Source organism: Garra rufa, chromosome 21 (genome assembly GCF_049309525.1).
Source record: "Garra rufa chromosome 21, GarRuf1.0, whole genome shotgun sequence".
Taxonomy (NCBI): Eukaryota; Metazoa; Chordata; class Actinopteri; order Cypriniformes; family Cyprinidae; genus Garra; species Garra rufa.
The window spans coordinates 20,718,474-20,739,397 of record NC_133381.1 but is presented as its reverse complement, the minus strand read 5'-3'; the positions used below and the strand labels follow the sequence as shown (position 1 = coordinate 20,739,397).

Genomic DNA, 20,924 nt, shown 5'->3' with positions numbered 1-20,924 from the left:
AATAAAACCAACAAAATACAATCCCAAAAATGTATAGAAAACACTGAATTAAAAAAAATAATACTGAAATTGAGAAAAAAAAATGTAAAAAAGGTATTTCATAGTGCCTTAAAATATAATTTTTTGTTAAACTTTTAAATTGTGTACATAATTAGACAAGCTTTTTTGATTAATATTTTTAATTTTAACCATTAAAACAGAGTCTAGAAAAATTAAACCAGAAAAACATGGAATTTGGCTGAATTTTGGGGACAGAAAAGGATTTCATCGGGCCCTACAACACTAGTTGTTACAATGCTCTAAGTGGTTGCTGAAGTGTTGCTGTTCTGAGTAAGTGCACTAGAGCCTTTCTTGTCAAATAGAGTGCTATGTGATCGGTAGAGTGTTCTGGATGGTTACTAGGACTGGCAGTTGTTATTCAGTTGTAAGACAGACTAGATATATAGATATATCTCTGGTGCATAAGGTCTATTGCAACAGCCTCTGGCATCAAAAAAGAGCAACAGATAGAAAGACAGAGGTAGAAAAGGGAAAGCCCTAATCACATAGCCAGTTTCTGGGTCAGGGTACCCCAACCTCATGGGACCACATTTTCATTTGTCAGAGAGACATTTTAAGCTCTTTAATTTGGGTTTCTATGGCCCTCAACTCAGCTCACCACCCTCACCCCTTGGATGATATGTGGCTATGGAAACTAGGCTCTCACCTGGTTACCATCTATACTATGGCCCAATCCCAATTCTATTTTCTACCCCTTCGCCTACCCCTCGCCCCTTCCCCTTGTCCCTTGAAACAAAGTGTAAAGGGGAAGGGCTAAAATATTTCCTCTAAGAAATGGGACACCACTACAACACTGTGATACGTCATCATAGGTTGTCGCTAGTTCCTAATGTTACGTCAGAGGACATGCGCAGATGTTTATCACTCATTCCAAGATGTCAAAATGTTGTCATGTTGCAAAAAGTACAAATGTACGGTGTACGCACCGTTCATTCACATGTGGCCGTAAGCAAAACAAACAACGCATTATCACATGCGCGGCAAATTGCTGATCAGTGTAGTGGTGCCTGGAGAAGTATATATGCTTCATTTGTGAATTTCGTTTTCAACTTTCTATTTGAACGCGTTCGTTTTCTGGATCCTTGGACTAAAATGTTTACAGGGGTTCACTTGTTTAAGAAATTTCTGATCGTAAAAATCAGCTTCTTTTTATTTGTAAGGTATCGTTTTTATTATTATGTACTGATTTAAATTACTGGTGCGGTGAGCGGGCGCAGGTGCATTAGGCGCAATCATTAAATACATTTCAAAGCAAGCCGGCTCCACGGTCCTGACTGCATCATCACTGCCTTTATTGGGTGTTTTGAGCGAATATTTACATTTATTCACATGACTGGATGTGGTGGACTGCCATGATTTTGGCGAATGCAGGACACTGAATAATGCGCATCAGAGGGGATTTAAAAAGTGGAAGTGTGTATACACCGTATACGTTACCTGCGTACACCCTCCACTACACCACCGTTGCAAATTGCCGTGCCACTGGTCTTTCATGTTTCTAACATGCAGTCAAGTGTATATGACATAAAAATATATTTTGTAATATCGTGCAATCAGTGCTATCTGCTAGCAAACTTTAGCGATTTTTTTGCAAACGTTTATTTACAAAACAACACCATAAACACAAACACAAGATTGAAGGTAATATACATATAATGAAACATTGTCATGAAAATCCTTATTAAAGGCAAAAATTACTTATATTTACGAGTCTGCTTGCTCGAGTGAGCAGCCATGTTGGAAATTTCTCTTAGCCCTTCGTTTGAAGTGAGGTCCTGAAAAATCTTCGTTTGGAGGGCTATCTGGCCCTTCCCCTTACCCCTACCCCTCCAACCAAAAGAGAAATGAGACACCCCTACCCCTTCACGTGAACGCGCCAAACGGAGGGGTAGGGCTAAGTGTAGGGGTAAGGGGTAGAATTGGGATTGAGCCTATGTCTCAATTTAGATAAATGTAGCAGATATTCACCGAATGTCTTGTCTGTTGTAGGTTTCTCAGGGAACTGCATGGGCTGCGGAGAGAAGGGCTTCCGCTACTTCACTGAGTTTGCCAATCACATCAACCTGAAGCTCACCACGCAGCCTAAGAAGCAGAAGCACTTAAAGTACCACCTGCTCAAAAATGCACAGGGCATTCTGGTCAAGGGACCACCAATCTGCTGGAAGGGAATAGGTAAGATTGAACAGAATTTTTTCAGACAATAAATGTACCGTTCCACACTTTATGTGAATGGGCAAACTACTTTACAAGCATATAGCGTCAGCAATGCTTCTGTGGTGGAATATTGACAACCAGCAACTAGCAGGAGGGTTAACTTGACCCTGTTCAGCATATTGGGTCAGCCTGACCCATTCAGCAGCACTTGCCTTCTCAGACCGGCAGTCCAGATGGCCAGCACACCTAGTTTAGCTCACTACTACCATGGTGACACATCAACACTGAGTGGAAGAGCTTTGGCATTGTATGCGCATATTCAGAGAGCATTACATGCTTCACAAAAAATGCTTATAACTGGCAACAAGCCAATTAGAATCTAAAGTTGATGTGGACACTATTATAGTTATCTTCATAGTAATTGTGCAGTTGCTACGTTATGTCTAGGACGATGCTAGGGTTCCAGTGGCTTCTAGGGTATTCCTTGGTGGTCATCAAGATGTTTTGGGTGGGATCTTTACTTGGCCCCAAGTGTGATGTTCTTCAATAGTAGTCTATGGTTTTTCAGCTGTTTTTTAATTTGCCAGGCAAAAATTGCAGACTATTCTGTGTTCGGCGTTTATGCTAAGGATTGTTTTACTGTGGATTTTTTTTCTCATGTTATGTGCAGACAGCCGAATGAGACATGCAGTCTGTAATGCAGCTGCTGGACCAGAGGAACAATCAGGACATGGACCCACTGACCTCCTTCCCAATTCAGGGCACACAGCCTTGAACACAATTAATCATGCGGGTAGGAAACAAACGGAGTTGTTTGTTGAAGGATTAGTTTACAGAATAACATTTCCTGATAATTTACTCACCCCTATGTCATTCAAGATGTTCATGTCTTTCTTTCTTCTGTTATGGCCTATTACTGTTTTTAAAAGAAACCATTCCAGAATTTTTCTCCATATAGTGGACTACAATGGTGGCCAACAGGTTGAAGGCTTAAATTGCAGTTTCAAAAGGCTCTGCACAACCCCAACCAAGGAATAAGGGTCGGCGGAAGTACCAGTGTTTACCAAACGAATGTGCAAAGAGAGTCAAACACCCTTTACAAAAAAAGATAAAACAATTGATGTCAGACGATTGTGAAGTTGGAAAGAAAATATATATTTTTTTGTTCGTACACAGATAAAGAACTAACCAAATATGACCTTTCTAGTGTGATTATGTTATAGGTAATATTGCGGATGCTCATCAAAGAGCTACTGCAAGACGAGCATTTATGGGGGTGGGGTGGGGGGGGTTAATGAACGATTGTTTCACTAGATAAGACCCTTATTCCTGGGCTGGGATTGTGTAAAGCCCTTTGAAGCTGAACTGAAATTGTAGTTTGGACCTTCAACCCTCTGACCACCATTGAAGTCCACTATATGGATAAAAATCCTGGAGTGTTTTCCTCAAAAACCATGATTTCTTTTTGACTGAAGAAAAAAATGTTCTTGGATGACATGGACGTGTGTAAATTATCAGGAAATTTTTATTCTAGAAATTAACTAATCCTTTAACAACAGGTTAAAAAGACTAACTATCTATTTTGTTGTTAAGTTTAGAATGTCCAATGACTGTATTTACTTTCCCATGTATAGAATCTGTTTTGTATTTAATGATATATGATATACTTCTCCTGTCCCCATCACACAGATATAAACACCCAGCTCCATTTATCTGAGGGTTCCCCTCCATTAACCAATGGCAGTCATGTTCCTGTACCCCAGCAGCCTCCGGCACAGCCTGGAATAGTGGCCAATGGTCCTGGAAGGCCCACAGGAATAGGTAATCCTGCCCTCTGGCAGTCACTATTCACTCAGTGTTTATATTTCAAGCTTGGATCAGAGAAGAAGGAAACCTCAATTTTACAGGGGCGGTCCCTAAACCAATCCCCCCTCTAGACTTCACACCTTCAATGAAAGAGAGCACCCCTTTTGAAATGTTCAAATGCTTTAAAAAGAGGCAGCTGTATTGTCTAGGCCCTTTCCTCCTCCTCTTTTGTTGTTGGTGTCTGTCATTATTCAGCAGTTGGCACTGTAAAAGATCCCTCTCTTTTCTTTCAGCACTCTCTGACTATCACCTCCATAAAGTGCTGCTGTAAAGTCTCTTCCCTTCTCTCTCCTGCTCTCTGTCTGCATTGTAAAATGGGAGACTTCCTTCCTGATGCTTTGGTTTTCATTAGGATTTAACACATTGCCCCTTCTTTTCTGTTTCTCTGCTGGGGGCAGCCGTGGCCTAATGGTTAGAGAGTCGGACTTGTAACCCAAAGGTTGCGGGTTCGAGTCTCAGGTCCGGCAGGGATTGTAGGTGGGGGGAGTGAATGTACAGCACTCTCTCCACCCTCAATACCACGACTGAGGTGAGACCCTTGAGCAAGGCACCGAACCACCAACTGCTCCCCGGGAGCAATGGCTGCCCACTGCTCCGGGTATGTGTTCACAGTGTGTGTGTGTTCACTGCTGTGTGTGTGCACTTGGATGGGTTAAATGCAGAGCACAAATTCCTAGTATGGGTCACCACACGTCACCTCCTTTCCTAAAGGGACATATGCGCTTGAGTTTGGTTAATGTGTAACATAATAATCACTTCCTACGACACCAAAACCTACCTTTAAAGTCAATTTACATTCACTTTATTTACATTCTGTTTTTTTAGAGTTACAATTACACAGGAAAAAAGGAAAGTTTGGCAGGCTAAACTTTGAGCTTGGCAAAGACTTAAGTTTTAGGAAAAAAAGTTTTTAAAAACTTGACACTACAATGTTATATAACAGAACAGATAGATAGATAGATAGATAGATAGATAGATAGATAGATAGATAGATAGATAGATAGATAGATAGATAGATAGATAGATAGATAGATAGATAGATAGATAGATGTTCTCTTCAACTTTTCTGTTAATCCTATTGACAAGTTGTCCTGCTTTTCAAGGCTCCATGGCAAATTCTGGGCCTCCCAAGAAAAGGCACAAGGGATGGTCCCCAGAATCCTCTGCTCCTACAGAAGTCACCCCTAAACTTGCTCCCAACAGCACGACCAATGGCACTAAATCAGGTAGACACTCATATCACTATTGACATACAAACCACTGCGCTTATTTACCTCCTTCAAATCTGTCCTTCTGAATAAGGGTGCATGTAGGATTTAGGGACATTGAAGGCTTACATGGTTGGAGTCGTGGTGGGGGTTGGGGAGAATGGATATTTCCTAAAGTGTACTGTAAGAATATTAAAAGATCAGTAAGACCTTCGTTCATCTGTGCAACACAAATTAAGGTATTTTTTATTAAATCCAAGAGCTTTTTGACCCTGCACAGACAGAAACACGACTGACACATTCAAGGCACAGAAAGATAGTAAGGGCATCATCAAAATAGTCCATATGACTGCAGAGGTTTCTGAAGCCACAATAATATTTTTTTACACAGCTCATGCGTGTGCTGCTCCTGACAAAGGAGCCGGCATTCTAACATAGAACCCGGATGTGCTGCGCCTTGTTTGCAAGCAGTTTTAACAATGTCCTTAGTACCTTTCTGGACCTTGAACATGGTAGTTGCATTGCTGTCTATACAGGGTCAGAAAGCTGGCGGATTCATCAAAAATATCTTAATTTGTGTTCCAAAGATGAACAAAAATCTTGCAGGTTTGGAACGACATGAGGGTGAGTAAATAATTACATAATTTTCATTTTGGGTGAACTATCCCTTTAAGGCTAGACAAAAATACAATTGAGGTTATAAACAAAAAACCCCAGGGCTATCTACACCCCCGTATCTGAGTGCCAAAAATGTGATGTGATCTGACTGCAGCACACGCTCTGCCAAAGAGGCCTTTATAATTATAGATATGTTTGATTTTCATCAAACCTGAACAGAGTGTTCTTCTGATTTTCTCTAGAGAGCCCTGAGCAAACACTCAAAAAAGCAACACTATTTAAAAATAATGGGTGACTCATCAGGGCTTATAATAGCAAGAAGGTTTCAAATATTACCTAAGACAGTGGTTCCCAACCTTTTGTCCCTGAAGCTCCCTCCTTACATACAAGACTTTTTGATTTGCTTTTTGGATAATTCACACAAAAATTAAAATTCTATCATTTATTACTCACCCTCCTGTTTTTCCAAATCCATAAGTTCATCTTTAGAACACAAATTAAGATATTTTTAATGAAATTTGAGAGCGTAGACCCTGCGTAGGAAGCAATGGCTCCTGCATCAGCAGCACCACACACAGGTGTTGTGTACTTTCGTGAACTCCTTATTCTTGTTTTCTTTGCGCACAAAAAATATTCTTGTAGCTTCATAAAATTAAGGTTGGACCACTGATGTCACATGGACCATTTTAATATTGTCCTTACTACCTTTCTGTGTCTTGAACTTGGTAGTTGCGTGGCTGACTATGCAAGGTCAGAAAGCTTTCATATTTTCAAAACTGTCACTTGAAGAGAGAGTGTGTGTGTGTGTGTGTGTGTGTGTGTGTGTGTGTGTGTGTGTGTGTGTGTGTGTGTGTGTGTGTGTGTGTGTGGTATTCATCATGTTGTGGGGACCAAATGTCCCCACAAGGATAGGAATACCAGTAGATTTTGACCTTGTGGGGACATTGCTCAGGTCCCCATGAGGAAACAGGCTTATAAATCATGCACAATGAGTTTTTTTTTTTTTTTTTTTTTTGATGAAGTAAAAGTATGCACAATCTCCTGTGAGGGCTAGGTTTAGGTGTAGGGTAGGTGTAGGGTGATAGAAAGTACGGTTTGTACAGTATAAAAACCATTACGCCTATGGAATGTCCCCTTAAAACATGTAAACCCAACATGTGTGTGTGTGTGTGTGTGTGTGTGTGTGTGTGTGTGTGTGTGCTCAGACTACTTAAAATAAGTCAAGTGAGTGTTCAAAATGATGTACATTATTATATCAGCTAATTGTAGATGTGTTTGTCCTCAGCAGATAGCGGGGCATCTGGGTGTTTGTCTATGGGGTCCTCGCCGCCCCTTGCCCCTGTGGAGTCTGTCACAGTGCCTGATCACATGCTCCAGACTTGTGGACTCCGACCGGTCATTTTTAAAGGTAAAATCTCAACATTGTTTTGTTATTGCTATATTTATATATTTTTTTAGACCCTATTTACAATAAAGCGTGATTCTGTTCTAAATATTTACAAAAAAGTAAAAATTTGCTGTATGAATGTTTATAGAAACAAATATTGGAATAACCTAGACACATTTAATCTATTTGTTTTTTATGGTTTGTGTCTATTTTGTCTACCGTGAAACCGTGATAGCAGTTCCCACCACTTTATCTTGAGACAGCTGTTCAGTTAAACTCTATTTGTCTGCGTGTTTTTGTCTGTAGGGCACGGGACGCTGCCACATTTGTGTGGGAACCTCGGAGACGTGTTGGTGAGTGGCCTGCTGCAGAATTGCTATCGCAGTTCCCAGAATCTCCCACGAGTCTACGAGCAGTACGGCACCTCTCCCATTCAGCCCATCTCCACTGAGATGCTGATCCTGCTGACTGTCTACTATCTAGTCCAGCTTGGTGAGAACAACAGTATTTCATGCACCTTCCACAGAGTCAGTTTATACCCAGCAGTAAACATTTTGATGCCAGGGATGAACATTTTGATCCCATTATGATGAACAGCATGTGCATTTATTTGTGTACAAACAGTATGTGTAAGTGTATTAATCTATCACGTTACAACAGCACCTGACCAGGCTCCTCTGATGGAAGACTTGGAGCAGATCTTCATGCGTTCCTGGCGTGAGTCACACCTGACGGAGATTCGGCAGTATCAGCAGACGCATACACAGTTTCCACCTCCTCTCCCCTGCCTTGCACAGCCACTCACTCCCTCTCAGCTCCCCTGGCTGGCCAAACTGGCCACCAGCTCATGTGGGGAAGGAGTTCTGGTGCTGGACACAGCGCCCTCTCTGGCTGAAGCGCTGGAGGACACCTTCCACAGACTAGTAGATGGCCGATTGAGGCAGACCAATTATGTGGTAATCATCTGCATGAACAGGAGCCAGGAAATAGAGTCATGTGTGGTGGTAACAGGTATGTGGGTTACAAATGTATTACTAATAATAATAATGAAAGAGAATTAAATTGAAATTGGATTATCATTTACAATATCCACGTTTTCACACAGGTAAGCACCAGACTCGTGCTCTAGCTGAGAGTCTTCTCTCTCCCAGTGATTGTGTGAGAGAGATTGTCCATGAGTTGTCTTCTGGGATGGAAGCAGAGTTGGGGTCCTATTTCAGTTCTTTGGGTCCAGGTAAGACTTCTTGTTTGATACATGGATTTCACCTCTGTGGTTTCCCAAACAGTGTTTAAGTCCTTCTCTATACCACTTGTCAGATGGAGATGTGGAGGCCTTGCTGGAGAAAGCCAGTCCTGAGAACACTGCCCAGTACTCTAGTATAGAACCATCAGGAGACAGTCCTAAAGCCAAGTGCGCTGGTAAGACTGACTTGAGCATAAAAGCATAAAAGTTAATGAGATACATACAATAAGGATAAGGTGTGTTAACACTTAGTATTTTTCAATAGAATACTCTGTAGAGTGGCACGAGATTCGGCCCATACAGCTTGCCGTGGCTCGAAAGCTGCTTTCGCACGTTTGCGCCATCGCTGATTCCAGCACACAGAACCTGGACCTTGGTTCCTTCGACAAGGTTGAGTTCTTAATCTGCGTTCCGCCTTCAGAGGTCACCTTTCATCAAGTCGTCCTTCACCTGTGGAACTCAGGTAGAGTCCCGCCACTTAATACTTAATACGTCTCTACTGCACCCTTACAAAAAAGAAGTATATTTGAAGTTCATTTTATCAAGTAAACTTGAGTAAAGTTTAAGTAATTAAACTAAAAACTGTGTCCTACCTAGTAGTATACTTGCAAATGTACTATTTTGGTATGTCTAATTTAGTTTATGAAAGTAAATTTTTAAGTGTACTTTAAAGGGATAGAATAATGAAAATCCTGTCATTAATTAATCACTCCAATGTTGTTCCAAACTCATAAGACCTTTGTTTATCTTCAGAACACAAATTAAATTATTTTTGATGAAATCCAAGAGTTTTCTGACCCTGTATAGACAGCAACACAACTACCACGTTCAAGGCCCAGAAAGGTTGTAAGGACATCCTTAAAATATAAAAAAAATTAAATATAGAAAAATATCTAAATTTGTGTTCTGAAGATGAACAAAGATCTTACAAAGGTTTGGAATAGGGTTGTGCCGATAGACGATAGTATCGTGTATCAACGATAGTCAGAGATATCGCCTGTTGCTGATGCCTTTGACGATAGTAAGACGATTATTATTATTATTATCCTTCAAAAAGGCGCCTACCTTTAGTGATGCAGCGCGGAGAGTCGGTTCTAGGATGCTTCAGAAACTTGCCGCGGTATAAACACAAGCATAGAGTAGATCGCGCCGCAGATGTGTACAGTGAAAATGTGTAAGAGATTTATTCATCATACAGTGTACATAGATTAAGTGTAGACAGTCATTAGGATAACAGAGGTAGTAAAATGTGGTTTAGGCTGAATTAAATACGATATATCAGAATCCGTCTGTATATAGTAAACATAAACGTTCACCTCAGTAACATCTGTATGCGTTAACTAGAATTACGATGCGATAAAATGGCGCTAAACATACGCACTTGAATTACACGCACATCGCTTGTCCACATTCTATATGAACTGAACTACAACATGAACTGATGACAAAGATCAGACATACAGCGGTAACATTATTGCAATATGACGGGTATAGAAAGATACATTCATTTGCATTCAAGCACGCACATTTACCACTCACTGAAGATAGCAGAGAATGAAACCGAAAACTTGATCCTCTCCGACAGAACTACCGTCAGCGCTCTGTACACGCACAGCTGTTTCACAAGTCACATGCACTACCGTTACAAAACGAATAAGGAATTTATTACATATTGACACCTTTACATATTATTAAATAAATTAGCACAATAGTATCGTGTATCGGCGATCTCACAGGCTGACGATAGGACGATATGAAAATTGAGCATATCGCCCAACACTAGTTTGGAATGGTAAGTAAATCATGACAGAATTTTCATTTTTGGGTGAACTGTTGCTTTAAGAGTAACAGTAGTAAACTTTGAGTACACAATTAGTACAAATATGTAAGTTTCATATTGTTACCATTATTTTACTAGTTATTTACTTCTATCCCACTTTTTAGTTTATGACAGTACACTTTGAATTATACTCTCAGTAAACTACTAGTTTAGTAGTTTTTATACTGCAGTTTTATTAGGGTTTTTTTTAGAGAACCTTAACATTTTATTTTAAGATTTAACGTTTGTAGATAGTCTAAAGCAAAATAATCTTTTAGAGCTCATAATTAGTTTAAAAAAATTAATAAATCAAATATATAAAAAAGACATTATCGGTAGACACTGATATCGGGTCCAATAATATTGTGCATCCCTAAATTATATTATATATTGCAGATAGATCTAACTTCCTAATGTTATATTTCCAGGGGTGTTACGGGAGTTAGGACTGGACCAAGACTGCTTGTCGCTGAAGGAGGCTGAGCAGTACGTAGTAAAGCTAAATCAGAGTGCAGTGGGAAAAATCAACAGCTTCATTCAGAAATCCAAGATGAACCCCTATACGCTCTTCATACTAGTGCACGATCACGCACACTGGGACGTCAGCAGGTTTGTGAACTCCTATGATTGCCCTTTAAGCCTCCACTTTGCTTGGCTGTTAGTAGAACTCGGTATCTTTATTCTTATGACAGTGGGCAGTGCAGTGGAGGAGACTCCAGCTTGGGACTAGTGGATGGTCTGCTGAACTGCAGGCAGATTCGAGATGCTCTCAACATCCTGACACTCCACGTGACTTCGTTCCCCTTCACCTTGCAGACTCAGTACACGCGCATCAGCCCTTACAATGAAATCCACTGGCCTTCTGGATTCAACAATGTAAGAATACCACATACAATCTATTTTATCCAGCAAGTTAAACTCTTGGAAACTGAAAATTTGAAATGAATAATTCTACATATTGTCTATCTGTTTTTGCACACCTAGGATGTAGATCTTTATCACGAGAAGACAAAATACTTTGGTGTATCCGAGCTGCTAGAAACGACCCGATCTGGAAGTGGCCTTCCTCTGCTACGATATGACAGTTCATTTGAGAGTATGGCTGCTGCTCTGGAAGAGAGGTTTGTTTTTGGTGTTTTTTTATATTGGAGACATTAATGTATTTGGAGCAGCAAATCAGTATTTTATCAAGATTTCTAAGGCATCTTATGACACTCCTTACGTCTCCTCAGGTTCCCAAAACTACACAGTGCGGTGATTCGCACCCATGTGCTGATCCAGCATTACTCTCTGGCCCTGATGGTGACAACGGGCGGCCAGGCTTTACAGGCTCTGCAGAAGCACATCTCAGTGGAGACGCTGGAGATGGTGCAGTGCCTCCTTAACACATCCCAAAGGTGTCCAAGTCATCACGGTCACATGCTGCTCCTGAGGATCCCCTCACCGGCTCTCGCTGCCTTCGCTCACCAACGCCTCTGCCATGTCCGCAACAGACTCGGCCTTCACAAGCAGTTTGAGATCATCCTGGGGGATCCATGTTCTGCTCTCACTGTAGGAAAACATTTTTTGGACCAACTAAGGGTATTTGCTTTTAATCTATTTGTTTGTTTGTTTTTTATTACATTTTGTGTCATTTGATCTTGAATCCATATTCTTCTTAATATCTCTTAATTGTAGATCATTTTGCTTTTTATATGTGTCCAGGTATGGCTAAAGATCTTGGATCCTGACTGGGCTCCTCGGACATATCTAGAGCTGGAGGCTTTACCCTGTATCCTCATCCTAACCGGCATGGATCCACTTGGAGAGTCTTTACCCAGGTGAAACACTCACAGGAAGTAGTTTTTTGACCTGTGGCTTGATGCAGAATTGCAGAATTGAAATGTTAGACAACATTAAAGGCATCCAGCTGTTAAATATCTTACTTTTCTTGCATTTCATATAATAAAAACTACCTAACTTAAAATAGTTTCTAAAAATTGTTTAATAAAGACATTTACACAGGTTAGCAAGCTTTAAAAGGCCCACGTCGTATGTCAAATAATGGTTTAGTTAATTTGCACAGGTCAGCAAGACCTCACAAACATAATTTACAAAATAGTTATTTTATTTTATTTTTTTCTTAGTTCATGGTAACTAATGTTAACTAATTAACATTATTTTAAAATGTTACCTAAATGCCTATATAATATATTTTAATAATAAATAGCTATTATATAATATATTATCTTATATTAAAAATATATTATATTCTGAATATTTCACACATTTTTTCAGATAGATGTTGCTTTTATGCAAAGCAATAGTCTAAAGTAAAACATGCTTGCAAGCTGTTTTGTTCAATGGATCATTTAAAACGATTCACAAAATAGTATTCATTATTCTAATTAGCATCAGTGACTTGAGATAAAAAAGTCATGGAAATTCTTTGGTCAAATAGATAGTTCTATTGTACAAGGTCTTAAAACAACAGATTTACTTTCATGGTTTATGTTTAGGCTTACCTGTTGTTCCTCTATCCTCAGATCTCTGAAGTACTGTGACCTGCGTGTTATCAGCTACTGGTCTCTGCAGCGCACCACTCTTGAGCAGGAGCTGGGATTGGCTGCGTACCTGCTGAATACAAAACAAGATGGCCAGCATGAACCACACACACGCTGTGATCTGTCTGAGAGTGACCCTGAAAAACTTAGCAGCACTGACAACGAGGACGAGGAGGTTGTAGTGGATGGTCAGTATTGCAGAGCCAGAAAACATGAAGCATTTACTAAACAGAATAAACCATTTTGTTTTAAATGTATAGGAAATGAAAAGGGTACATGTAAACACTAAATTAGACGGACATCGACGTGGTCAAGGCATACCACAACTTCAGATAGTCAGAGATTAAGAATATCAAGCTATTAGTCAGCTCAGCCTCATGCCATCTGTGTTTTAACACAGTCTTCAACAAAGCTTTTGGGAGGAAGAGGATTCTCTCCCGAGACTCAGCATCTCCTCATTATCCTCCAACACCTCATATAAGGAAGTAAGAGCAAATGGAGATTAACCACCTTAATGAATTATTTAGATTAAAGCACCTTAATAAAATGGATGACTTTGTCAGTTTTCAACCAGCTTTGTGTTGTTTCAATGCCTGTAGTATATGTAAATGAACAATGTATAATCTTGCTCCATGTTACCTGCACCCAGATGAGCATGTTTATTTGTATGCAAAAGTTGTCTTTTAATTGTGACACTGGGTTTGTTAGTTAAAATCATGGTGCATGATGTAATTCTTTGAGCAAATGTTTATAAGTTGCCGCATCATTCTTTTAATTTTAAAACTTTTTTTTCTGATTATAACTGATATACTGATCAAATAAACTGATATCCTGACTGGAATGCCTAAATTTGCTTTAATACTAATAAAACCGGGGAAACGGGTGTTTTGTATGAAAGCCCGTTTCTACCACTGAATCCAAATTTAAAAAAAAAGTTCTTTCTCAGATTTGTTTTTTTTTTTTCAGAATTGAGATATAAATTCCCAATTGTGATTTATAAAGTCAGAATTGCAAGATACAAATTCACAAATCTTACTTTTTTTCTCAGAAATGCGTGAGATACACTCGCAGTTGTGAGTTCTAAAGTCATTGTATCATGCAATTCTGAAAAAAAAAATCTGAATTCAAACATAAATCACAATTCTAAGAAATAAAGTTGCAATTCTGAGAAAAAGTCATATTTGACTTTATGACTCATAAGTTTATATTTCACAATTCTGAGAAAAAAAGAATTGCATGAAAAAAAAGTCAAAATTTCAAGATTTAAACTTGCAAATGTTAAAAAAACGGGATTTCCTAGTTTTGAGATAGGTACTTGTGACAGTGAGGTCGTGCTTTGCTTTCAAAAAGGTTCCCAAAACTGGTGAATTCACAGGTTTTACAAACTTGCTTCTCTCACACTGACCTTACCTCTTTCTGGTGGTCTATAGTAAACAACGATCTCCCTAGACTGGGTAACCAGGCCTCCCCAGCTGGCTCTCAGCAACCCCAGTCTGATTGGACTCATTTGGATCCAGACAAGCAGCCCAACCAGAGGCGGCAGTCCAAATCCACCTCATCCGGCTCTTCGTCCACACGCGCCTCTCCTCTACGGCAGAGCTGCTCCTGGGCACGCAATCTCAGCCGCCCACCTGTGGTACTGCTCCCAAAAGCTGTCTATGACCTCATCACCACTGTGGATTCTAGTGGCCTGCCCAAGTCAACTTCCTTCCTTCCACACTCTTCAGTAGAGTGGGTCAGCTCCTTTAGACCTCTCCTCAGCAAGATGATGACCTGCACCGAGCAGTCGCTGTATTATCGCCAATGGACTGTCCCAAAACCCCACCACATGGACAGCAGTAACCGAGCTGAAGGACGCACTGATAACTTCCACCCACGAAAGCTGCTGCTAAGTGGGCCGCCACAGGTAAACGAGCGTCTGGAACACTGGATGCCACTTTCTGTATTTGGCTGGTGAGTTTAAATGGAGTTTGTTGTGTGTGTTCAGGTGGGGAAAACTGGGGCATATCTGCAGTTTTTGGGCATTCTCTCTCGCATGTTGATCAGATTGATGGAGGTGGACATCTACGATGAGGAGGATATCAACAGTAAGTATTATACCACAAAGTTGTAATTTGGTCCCCAAACTAAAGCATGACCCAATATATATATGTGACTCAGAAAACCAGTTATAAGTAGCACTGGTATATTTGTAGCAATAGCCAAAAATACATTGTATGGGTCAAAATGATCGTTTTTTCTTTTAAGCCAAAAATCATTAGGATATTACGTAAAGATGATGTTCCATGAAGATATTTTGTAAGTTTCCTACCGTCAATTTATCAAAACCTAATTTTTGATTAGAAATATGCATTGCTAAGAATTTCTTTTGAACAAATTTAAAGGTGATTTTCTCAGTATTTTTTGCACCATCAGATTTCCCCTTATGACTGGTTTTGTGGTCCAGGGTCACATTTTATGTTTAAAATGTAAAAATATTTACTGCAATGTTGCACAATGTATCGATCTTCTGTTGGTTCAGTTGTTCAGGAATAATGCCAGTACTCTAGCTAGTACTCTAAATACTCTAGTGCTGTAGCAGTGAAATTATTAAAACTGTTACTTCAGATTGCGAGAAAGATTTGGTGCGATATCATCAGACCGTTGCATTGTGGCCCAATACGGAAACTGTGCGCGGGATGCCCTTTGATTACACCATCCATGACCCTAAATACGAGGACATTAGCACTGTCTACTCACCAGACTTCACTCCAAATTCAAATGGTGAGACCATCAAGACAATCACATATTGTTTAGTTGAGCCCTACTATAGTAGTTCTGGTTATTTTCGTAGGTTAGTATCATTGAAATAATTTGTTTTGTCTTAACTGCTTTAGATGGAAACTCCAGAAGGCAGGAAGATGTGTATCTACGCAGGCGAACAGCACGGATAAAACTCTCTAAATATGCAGCTTACAACACATACCATCACTGTGAACAGTGTCACCAGTACATGGGTTTCAATCCACAGTATCAGGTGAGCCTACACAGCTCTCTTGAATACTTGAATCTGATTGGTCAATGGTAGCATTGAGATTCTGATCTATAGAATAATCTATATTATTATGTGTGTATTTTGGTCTGACTGTATTTTGGGATGTTGATTATCTGTTTGCAGCTGTATGAGTCCACCCTGCACGCCTTTACCTTCTCTCACCTTCTACTTGGAGAGGAAATCCAGCTCTACTTCATCATTCCCAAATCCAAAGAACATCACTTCTCCTTCAGCCAATCAGGAGGCCAGTTGGAGAGCATGAGGCTGCCCCTTACATCCGATTGGGTACAGACCAGCAGTCAACTAGTAGAGGCCAAATGTGCTATGAGTGCATGATGAAAATTACATACTATTACATACTATTTAGTGACTAATAAAACAACAATTAAAGGTAGACTTGATGTTTGCAGAATCCTGATGCCATCAAAAGTCCAATATTCACACCCACCACCGGTCGCCATGAGCACGGCTTGTTTAATCTGTATCATGCCATGGAAGGAGCCTCCCACCTGCACATTCTAGTGATTAAAGAGTACGAGATGGCGGTCTACAAGAAATACTGGCCCAACCATATCATGCTTGTCTTACCCACCATCTTCAATGGAGCTGGAATAGGTAACAATCAGTAGATTATCATACTGTTTAATTGATGTTGATGTTAGTGAGGTCTTTAATAAAGTTGCCTTCTCTCTTCTACATTCTCAGGAGCAGCCCATTTTTTGATTAAAGAGCTGTCTTATCATAATCTGGAGTTAGAGCGGAGCCGGAGAGTGGAGCATGGCAGTCGGCCACAAGACGTCTGGCCCTTCATTATCCTTGCAGATGATTCTTGTGTAATGTGGAACAGTGTTGATGTTGATCCAAAAAGGTGCTTAATTTTGTTTTAATTTATTTACATTTTTGTTTTTAAATTTTTCATGTGACCCTGGACCACAAAACCAGTCTTAGGTAGCACTGGTATATTTGTAGCAATTGCCAAAAATACATTGTATGGGTGAAAGTTATAAATTTTTCTCTTATGCCAAAATCATTAGGATATTAACTAAAGATAAATTTAAAAAGTAAATTTTCTACCGTAAAATTGCATTACTAAGAACTTCATTTGAACAACTTTTAAGGCGATTTTCTCAATATTTGTATATAGACTCAGACTATTGACTTTGTGGTCCAGGGTCACATATTTATTTCATTAAATTTTATTTATTTATTTATTTTTGAGCCAAACATTGAATATAACTGTTACTATTATTATTATTATTGTTATTAATTACAGTTTTAAAAAATTTACTTTTTAAGCTAGAATACATTAGAATATATACAAATTTTAAAATAAAACTGAAAAAATACATCCAGTCATCACAAAAGACTGATGGAAATTCATTAGTCAGAAAGTATAGGAACAGAGTTTTAATTTTGGTCTGTCCCTGTTTGTTTTTGACCTTCTGTCTAAAGTAGTGCGTATTTGTATGTTTTTCAGCGGTACGACAGGAACAGAAAGAAATGTGTCCTTAAAACAGGTTCTTCAGCACATGGAGTCTTCTCCAGATATTACTCAATATGGCTTATGCGGGATGCGGAAGTGGTCCAGTCGTGGAGGTGGGGCTGGACGGCAAAAAGAGCCCTTCTCGCGTGGACACCTGCATGACTTCCTGCTACTTAATGTGGACCTCACACAGAATGTGCAGTACAACCAGAACCGGTGAGTTCTGAGAAAGTGCAACTAATTTTTGTTTTGTTTTTTTCCTCCATTATTGTCCAATTATTCACTATTCGCTCTCTCTACACTAGTTTCACATGTGATGATGTGGACTTCAACCTGCGTGCCCACAGTGCCGGCCTCCTCATCTTCAGGTTTAATAACTTCAGTGTGATGAAGAAGCAAATCGCTATTGGTGGATATGGGACCTTCATCATCAAGACAAAGGCAAGTTTCTAATCAACGTTCAAAACGTTGATCTATGAGGAAAATCATATTCCATCCAACTACTAAAATGCCTGTTCTTCTGAATCCTCCACAGATGACCGATGTCCCCACCACAATCCAGCCGTCTCAGTACATCTGTGCTCCAGACAGTAAGCACCTGTTCCTGGCCACACCAGCTCAACTGCTGCTTGAGAAATATCTGCAGCACACCAGCCATCGCCTCTTTCCCCTCAGCGCCCAAAACTACAGCCACCCAGTCCTCTCTGTTGACTGCTACCTGAACCTCGGCCCAGAGGTACTTCAACAGACTATTAATATATAAAATTCCATAGTAGACTGGTGTAGGGCTGCATGATTAATTGAAATAAAACCAAAACTGCAACATAACTTTTTATCAAATCACTAAGGACACGATTTAATTTATCTGTTCCCAGGTGACTGTTTGTTTTGTCAGCTCCAGACCTCACTCCATTAACTTCAGCACTACTGGTCTGCTCTTCAGTGGCCTCCTCTTATACTTCTGTGATTCCTTTGTGACTCCTGGATTCCTTAAAAAGTTCCAGTTCCTGAAAGGTAAAGACGAGAGACATAAATAATATATCCATCTATCTGTTTGTCCATTTAGCACATGAAAACAGTAGAAAATGATCCTCTGTTTAACAAGTATTTGCTCTTTTCTGCTTCAGGTGCGACTCTGTGTGTGATCTGTCCTAATCGGAGCTCTCTACGTCAGACTGTAGTTCGGCTGGAACTGGAGGACGAGTGGCGGTTTCGTCTCAGTGATGAGTTTCAGACTGCCAATGCTACAGAGGACCAACCTCTCTTTTTCCTTACAGGAAAACACATATGACTTTCAAACTTCTCAAAGACTGAGTCACTTTGGTCTTATTAATTGTCCTGTCTGTATATATCATTAGCTCTGTATATAATGCACAGGATGTGCTGTAAATTTACTGCTTGTTTGCTGTTGTTGTTGTTTTTTTTTTTTAAGATCATACAGGAAAAGTGTAAGATTATTACATTGCATATGGACACACCCACAAAACAGGATTTACTCACATCTTTATCATTGTTTAAAATGTATTTATTTACCGTGACCTTTCTATGTTTTTATCTTTCTGTGTTTTATTGTTTGGTGTTTTGTTTTCTCTGTCACAGCCAGATCTTTAACATCAGCTTAATGCACAGTTATAAAGTATTAAAAGAACAGATTGAAGTATTTTGTAGAAAAGAGTATTTTTGTAGCTGTGTTTGGCGTGTTCTGTGATGAGTGTGGATGAGGGCGTAATGTCATTAAAGTACTTATGTCATACATTTCAAATCTCCATGGCCTCTGCTTATCAGTGCTTGTCTTTTCCCAAATGCTTTTATACCTTTACCTCTGTATGAACACTAGAGGGCAGAACAATCACATTTTTAACTTATGAAAGGAAAGTATAAATGTCTTCAATAAAAACATGTATCAGCCCTATTTTTTCATTAAAGAAAACCTCTTGGTCACAGTCTATAACTAAATAGTATTGCTAAATTGGGTGCTGAGTTTCTATTTTTGCATCAGACTTAAGTTTGGTCTGTTATTTTACACAGTAATAATATGGAGATGCTAAAAAATAACATTTTTATTTTATTAGAGCTGAAGGTTATGATTTAACTGGTTTGAAAATCAAAGATGTTCTTTGTAATATTTACGATAATAGATGATGATGATAATGAGCTGCTTGGTGTATTACATGTGTCCAGCCGAGGGCACTAAACCTCACATTTGCTGCATTGTTTGAATAAACTGGTTGTTCCATGTACTTCCCAAATAATACAGGTGCGTCTCAATAAAGTTCACCCAAATTCTTGAATTGATTTTGCTTGACAAGCCTCTTAAGGCTGCGGTTCTCTTGGTTGGTTATGCATCTTTTTCTTCCACACTTTTTCCTTCCACTAAACTTTCTTTTAACATGCTTGAATACAACACTCTGTGAACAGCCAGCTTCTTTGGCAATGAATGTTTGTGGATTACCCTCCTTGTGAAGGGTGTCAGTGATTGTCTTCTGGACAACTGTCAGATCAGCAGTCTTTTCCTTGATTGTGTAGCCTAGTGAACCAAACTAAGAGACCATTTTGAAGGCTCAGGAAACCTTTGCAGGTCTTTTGAGTTGATTGGCATGTCACCATATTCTAATTTGTTGAGATGAATTGGTGGGTTTTTGTTAAATGTGAGCCAAATCATCACAATTAAAAGAACCAAAGACTTAAACTACTTCAGTCTGTGTGCATTGAATGTATTTAATACACAAGTTTCACAATTTGAGTTGAATTACATTGTAATTTATTGAGATGCACCTGTACCTGCATATTGCAGTTCACAAATGTCAGTTGTTCGTGCCTCCACAAACTGAATTTATAAATAGTACTATTCAGATAAATTCAGTTTCTATGACAACACATCTTCTCAGCATCATACTCGTACTCTATAGGGCAGGATGGGTGCATTAACTACCTGCTAGGCATGTCCTCGAGGCATGTTATGCAACAGTTAACAGCATGTGCTATTCATCATTCTGTTAATAAGGGATCAATGTGTCACTCAACATGTTTACAGCAACCACAGCATGTGTCATGTTTCTGTGGATCCTGAAGTTACGACCACACACAAACATAACTGCAGCGTGCAGTTAGATTCACGCATGATACTTTATATTCAAATTATATTGCAAATCAATCACAAATAATTTGGAAATGAATCCACAGTAGGTTACTGAGTAAGGACATTATTAAAATAGTCCATGTAAAATCAGTGGTTCAACCTTGATGTTATTAAGGTAAGAAAATACTTTTTGTGTACGAAGAAAAAAACAACTTTATTCAACAATTTCTTCTCTTCCGTGTCAGCCTTCGATGCTAGTTCACGAGAGTATCACGACGCATGCTTGTGGTGCTGCTGACGCAGGAGCAGGCGTTCTGCGTACAACCCAGATGCGCCTTGAAGATTTCGACAGAGAGAATAACTTGCTATTTTTGCCCAGCCTTACTTATTTGAACCAGAATATCCAGGCAATGTACTAAGAGAGATGGAC

At 39.5% G+C, this 20,924-nt stretch overlaps 1 protein-coding gene across 1 annotated transcript in view; it reads left to right on the top strand.

Annotated features, from left to right (window-relative positions):
* The window catches only part of greb1 (growth regulating estrogen receptor binding 1), a 21,949-nt gene extending 2,666 nt beyond the window's left edge, over positions 1-19,283 (top strand). Inside the window, exons 4-31 of the mRNA XM_073826947.1 lie at positions 2,050-2,232; positions 2,885-3,007; positions 3,904-4,035; positions 5,184-5,306; positions 7,192-7,314; positions 7,600-7,785; positions 7,954-8,304; positions 8,399-8,527; positions 8,611-8,712; positions 8,802-8,999; positions 10,784-10,964; positions 11,048-11,231; positions 11,340-11,476; positions 11,588-11,936; positions 12,060-12,175; positions 12,881-13,086; positions 14,329-14,804; positions 14,886-14,985; positions 15,506-15,661; positions 15,775-15,914; positions 16,056-16,217; positions 16,343-16,547; positions 16,638-16,800; positions 17,410-17,631; positions 17,721-17,856; positions 17,951-18,151; positions 18,291-18,429; positions 18,543-19,283. Coding sequence (XP_073683048.1) covers positions 2,050-2,232; positions 2,885-3,007; positions 3,904-4,035; positions 5,184-5,306; positions 7,192-7,314; positions 7,600-7,785; positions 7,954-8,304; positions 8,399-8,527; positions 8,611-8,712; positions 8,802-8,999; positions 10,784-10,964; positions 11,048-11,231; positions 11,340-11,476; positions 11,588-11,936; positions 12,060-12,175; positions 12,881-13,086; positions 14,329-14,804; positions 14,886-14,985; positions 15,506-15,661; positions 15,775-15,914; positions 16,056-16,217; positions 16,343-16,547; positions 16,638-16,800; positions 17,410-17,631; positions 17,721-17,856; positions 17,951-18,151; positions 18,291-18,429; positions 18,543-18,706 — 5,087 coding nt within the window. The 3' untranslated portion in view covers positions 18,707-19,283. The remainder of the gene's footprint in view (positions 1-2,049; positions 2,233-2,884; positions 3,008-3,903; positions 4,036-5,183; positions 5,307-7,191; positions 7,315-7,599; positions 7,786-7,953; positions 8,305-8,398; positions 8,528-8,610; positions 8,713-8,801; positions 9,000-10,783; positions 10,965-11,047; positions 11,232-11,339; positions 11,477-11,587; positions 11,937-12,059; positions 12,176-12,880; positions 13,087-14,328; positions 14,805-14,885; positions 14,986-15,505; positions 15,662-15,774; positions 15,915-16,055; positions 16,218-16,342; positions 16,548-16,637; positions 16,801-17,409; positions 17,632-17,720; positions 17,857-17,950; positions 18,152-18,290; positions 18,430-18,542) is intronic.
* The last annotated feature ends 1,641 nt before the right edge of the window (positions 19,284-20,924 follow it).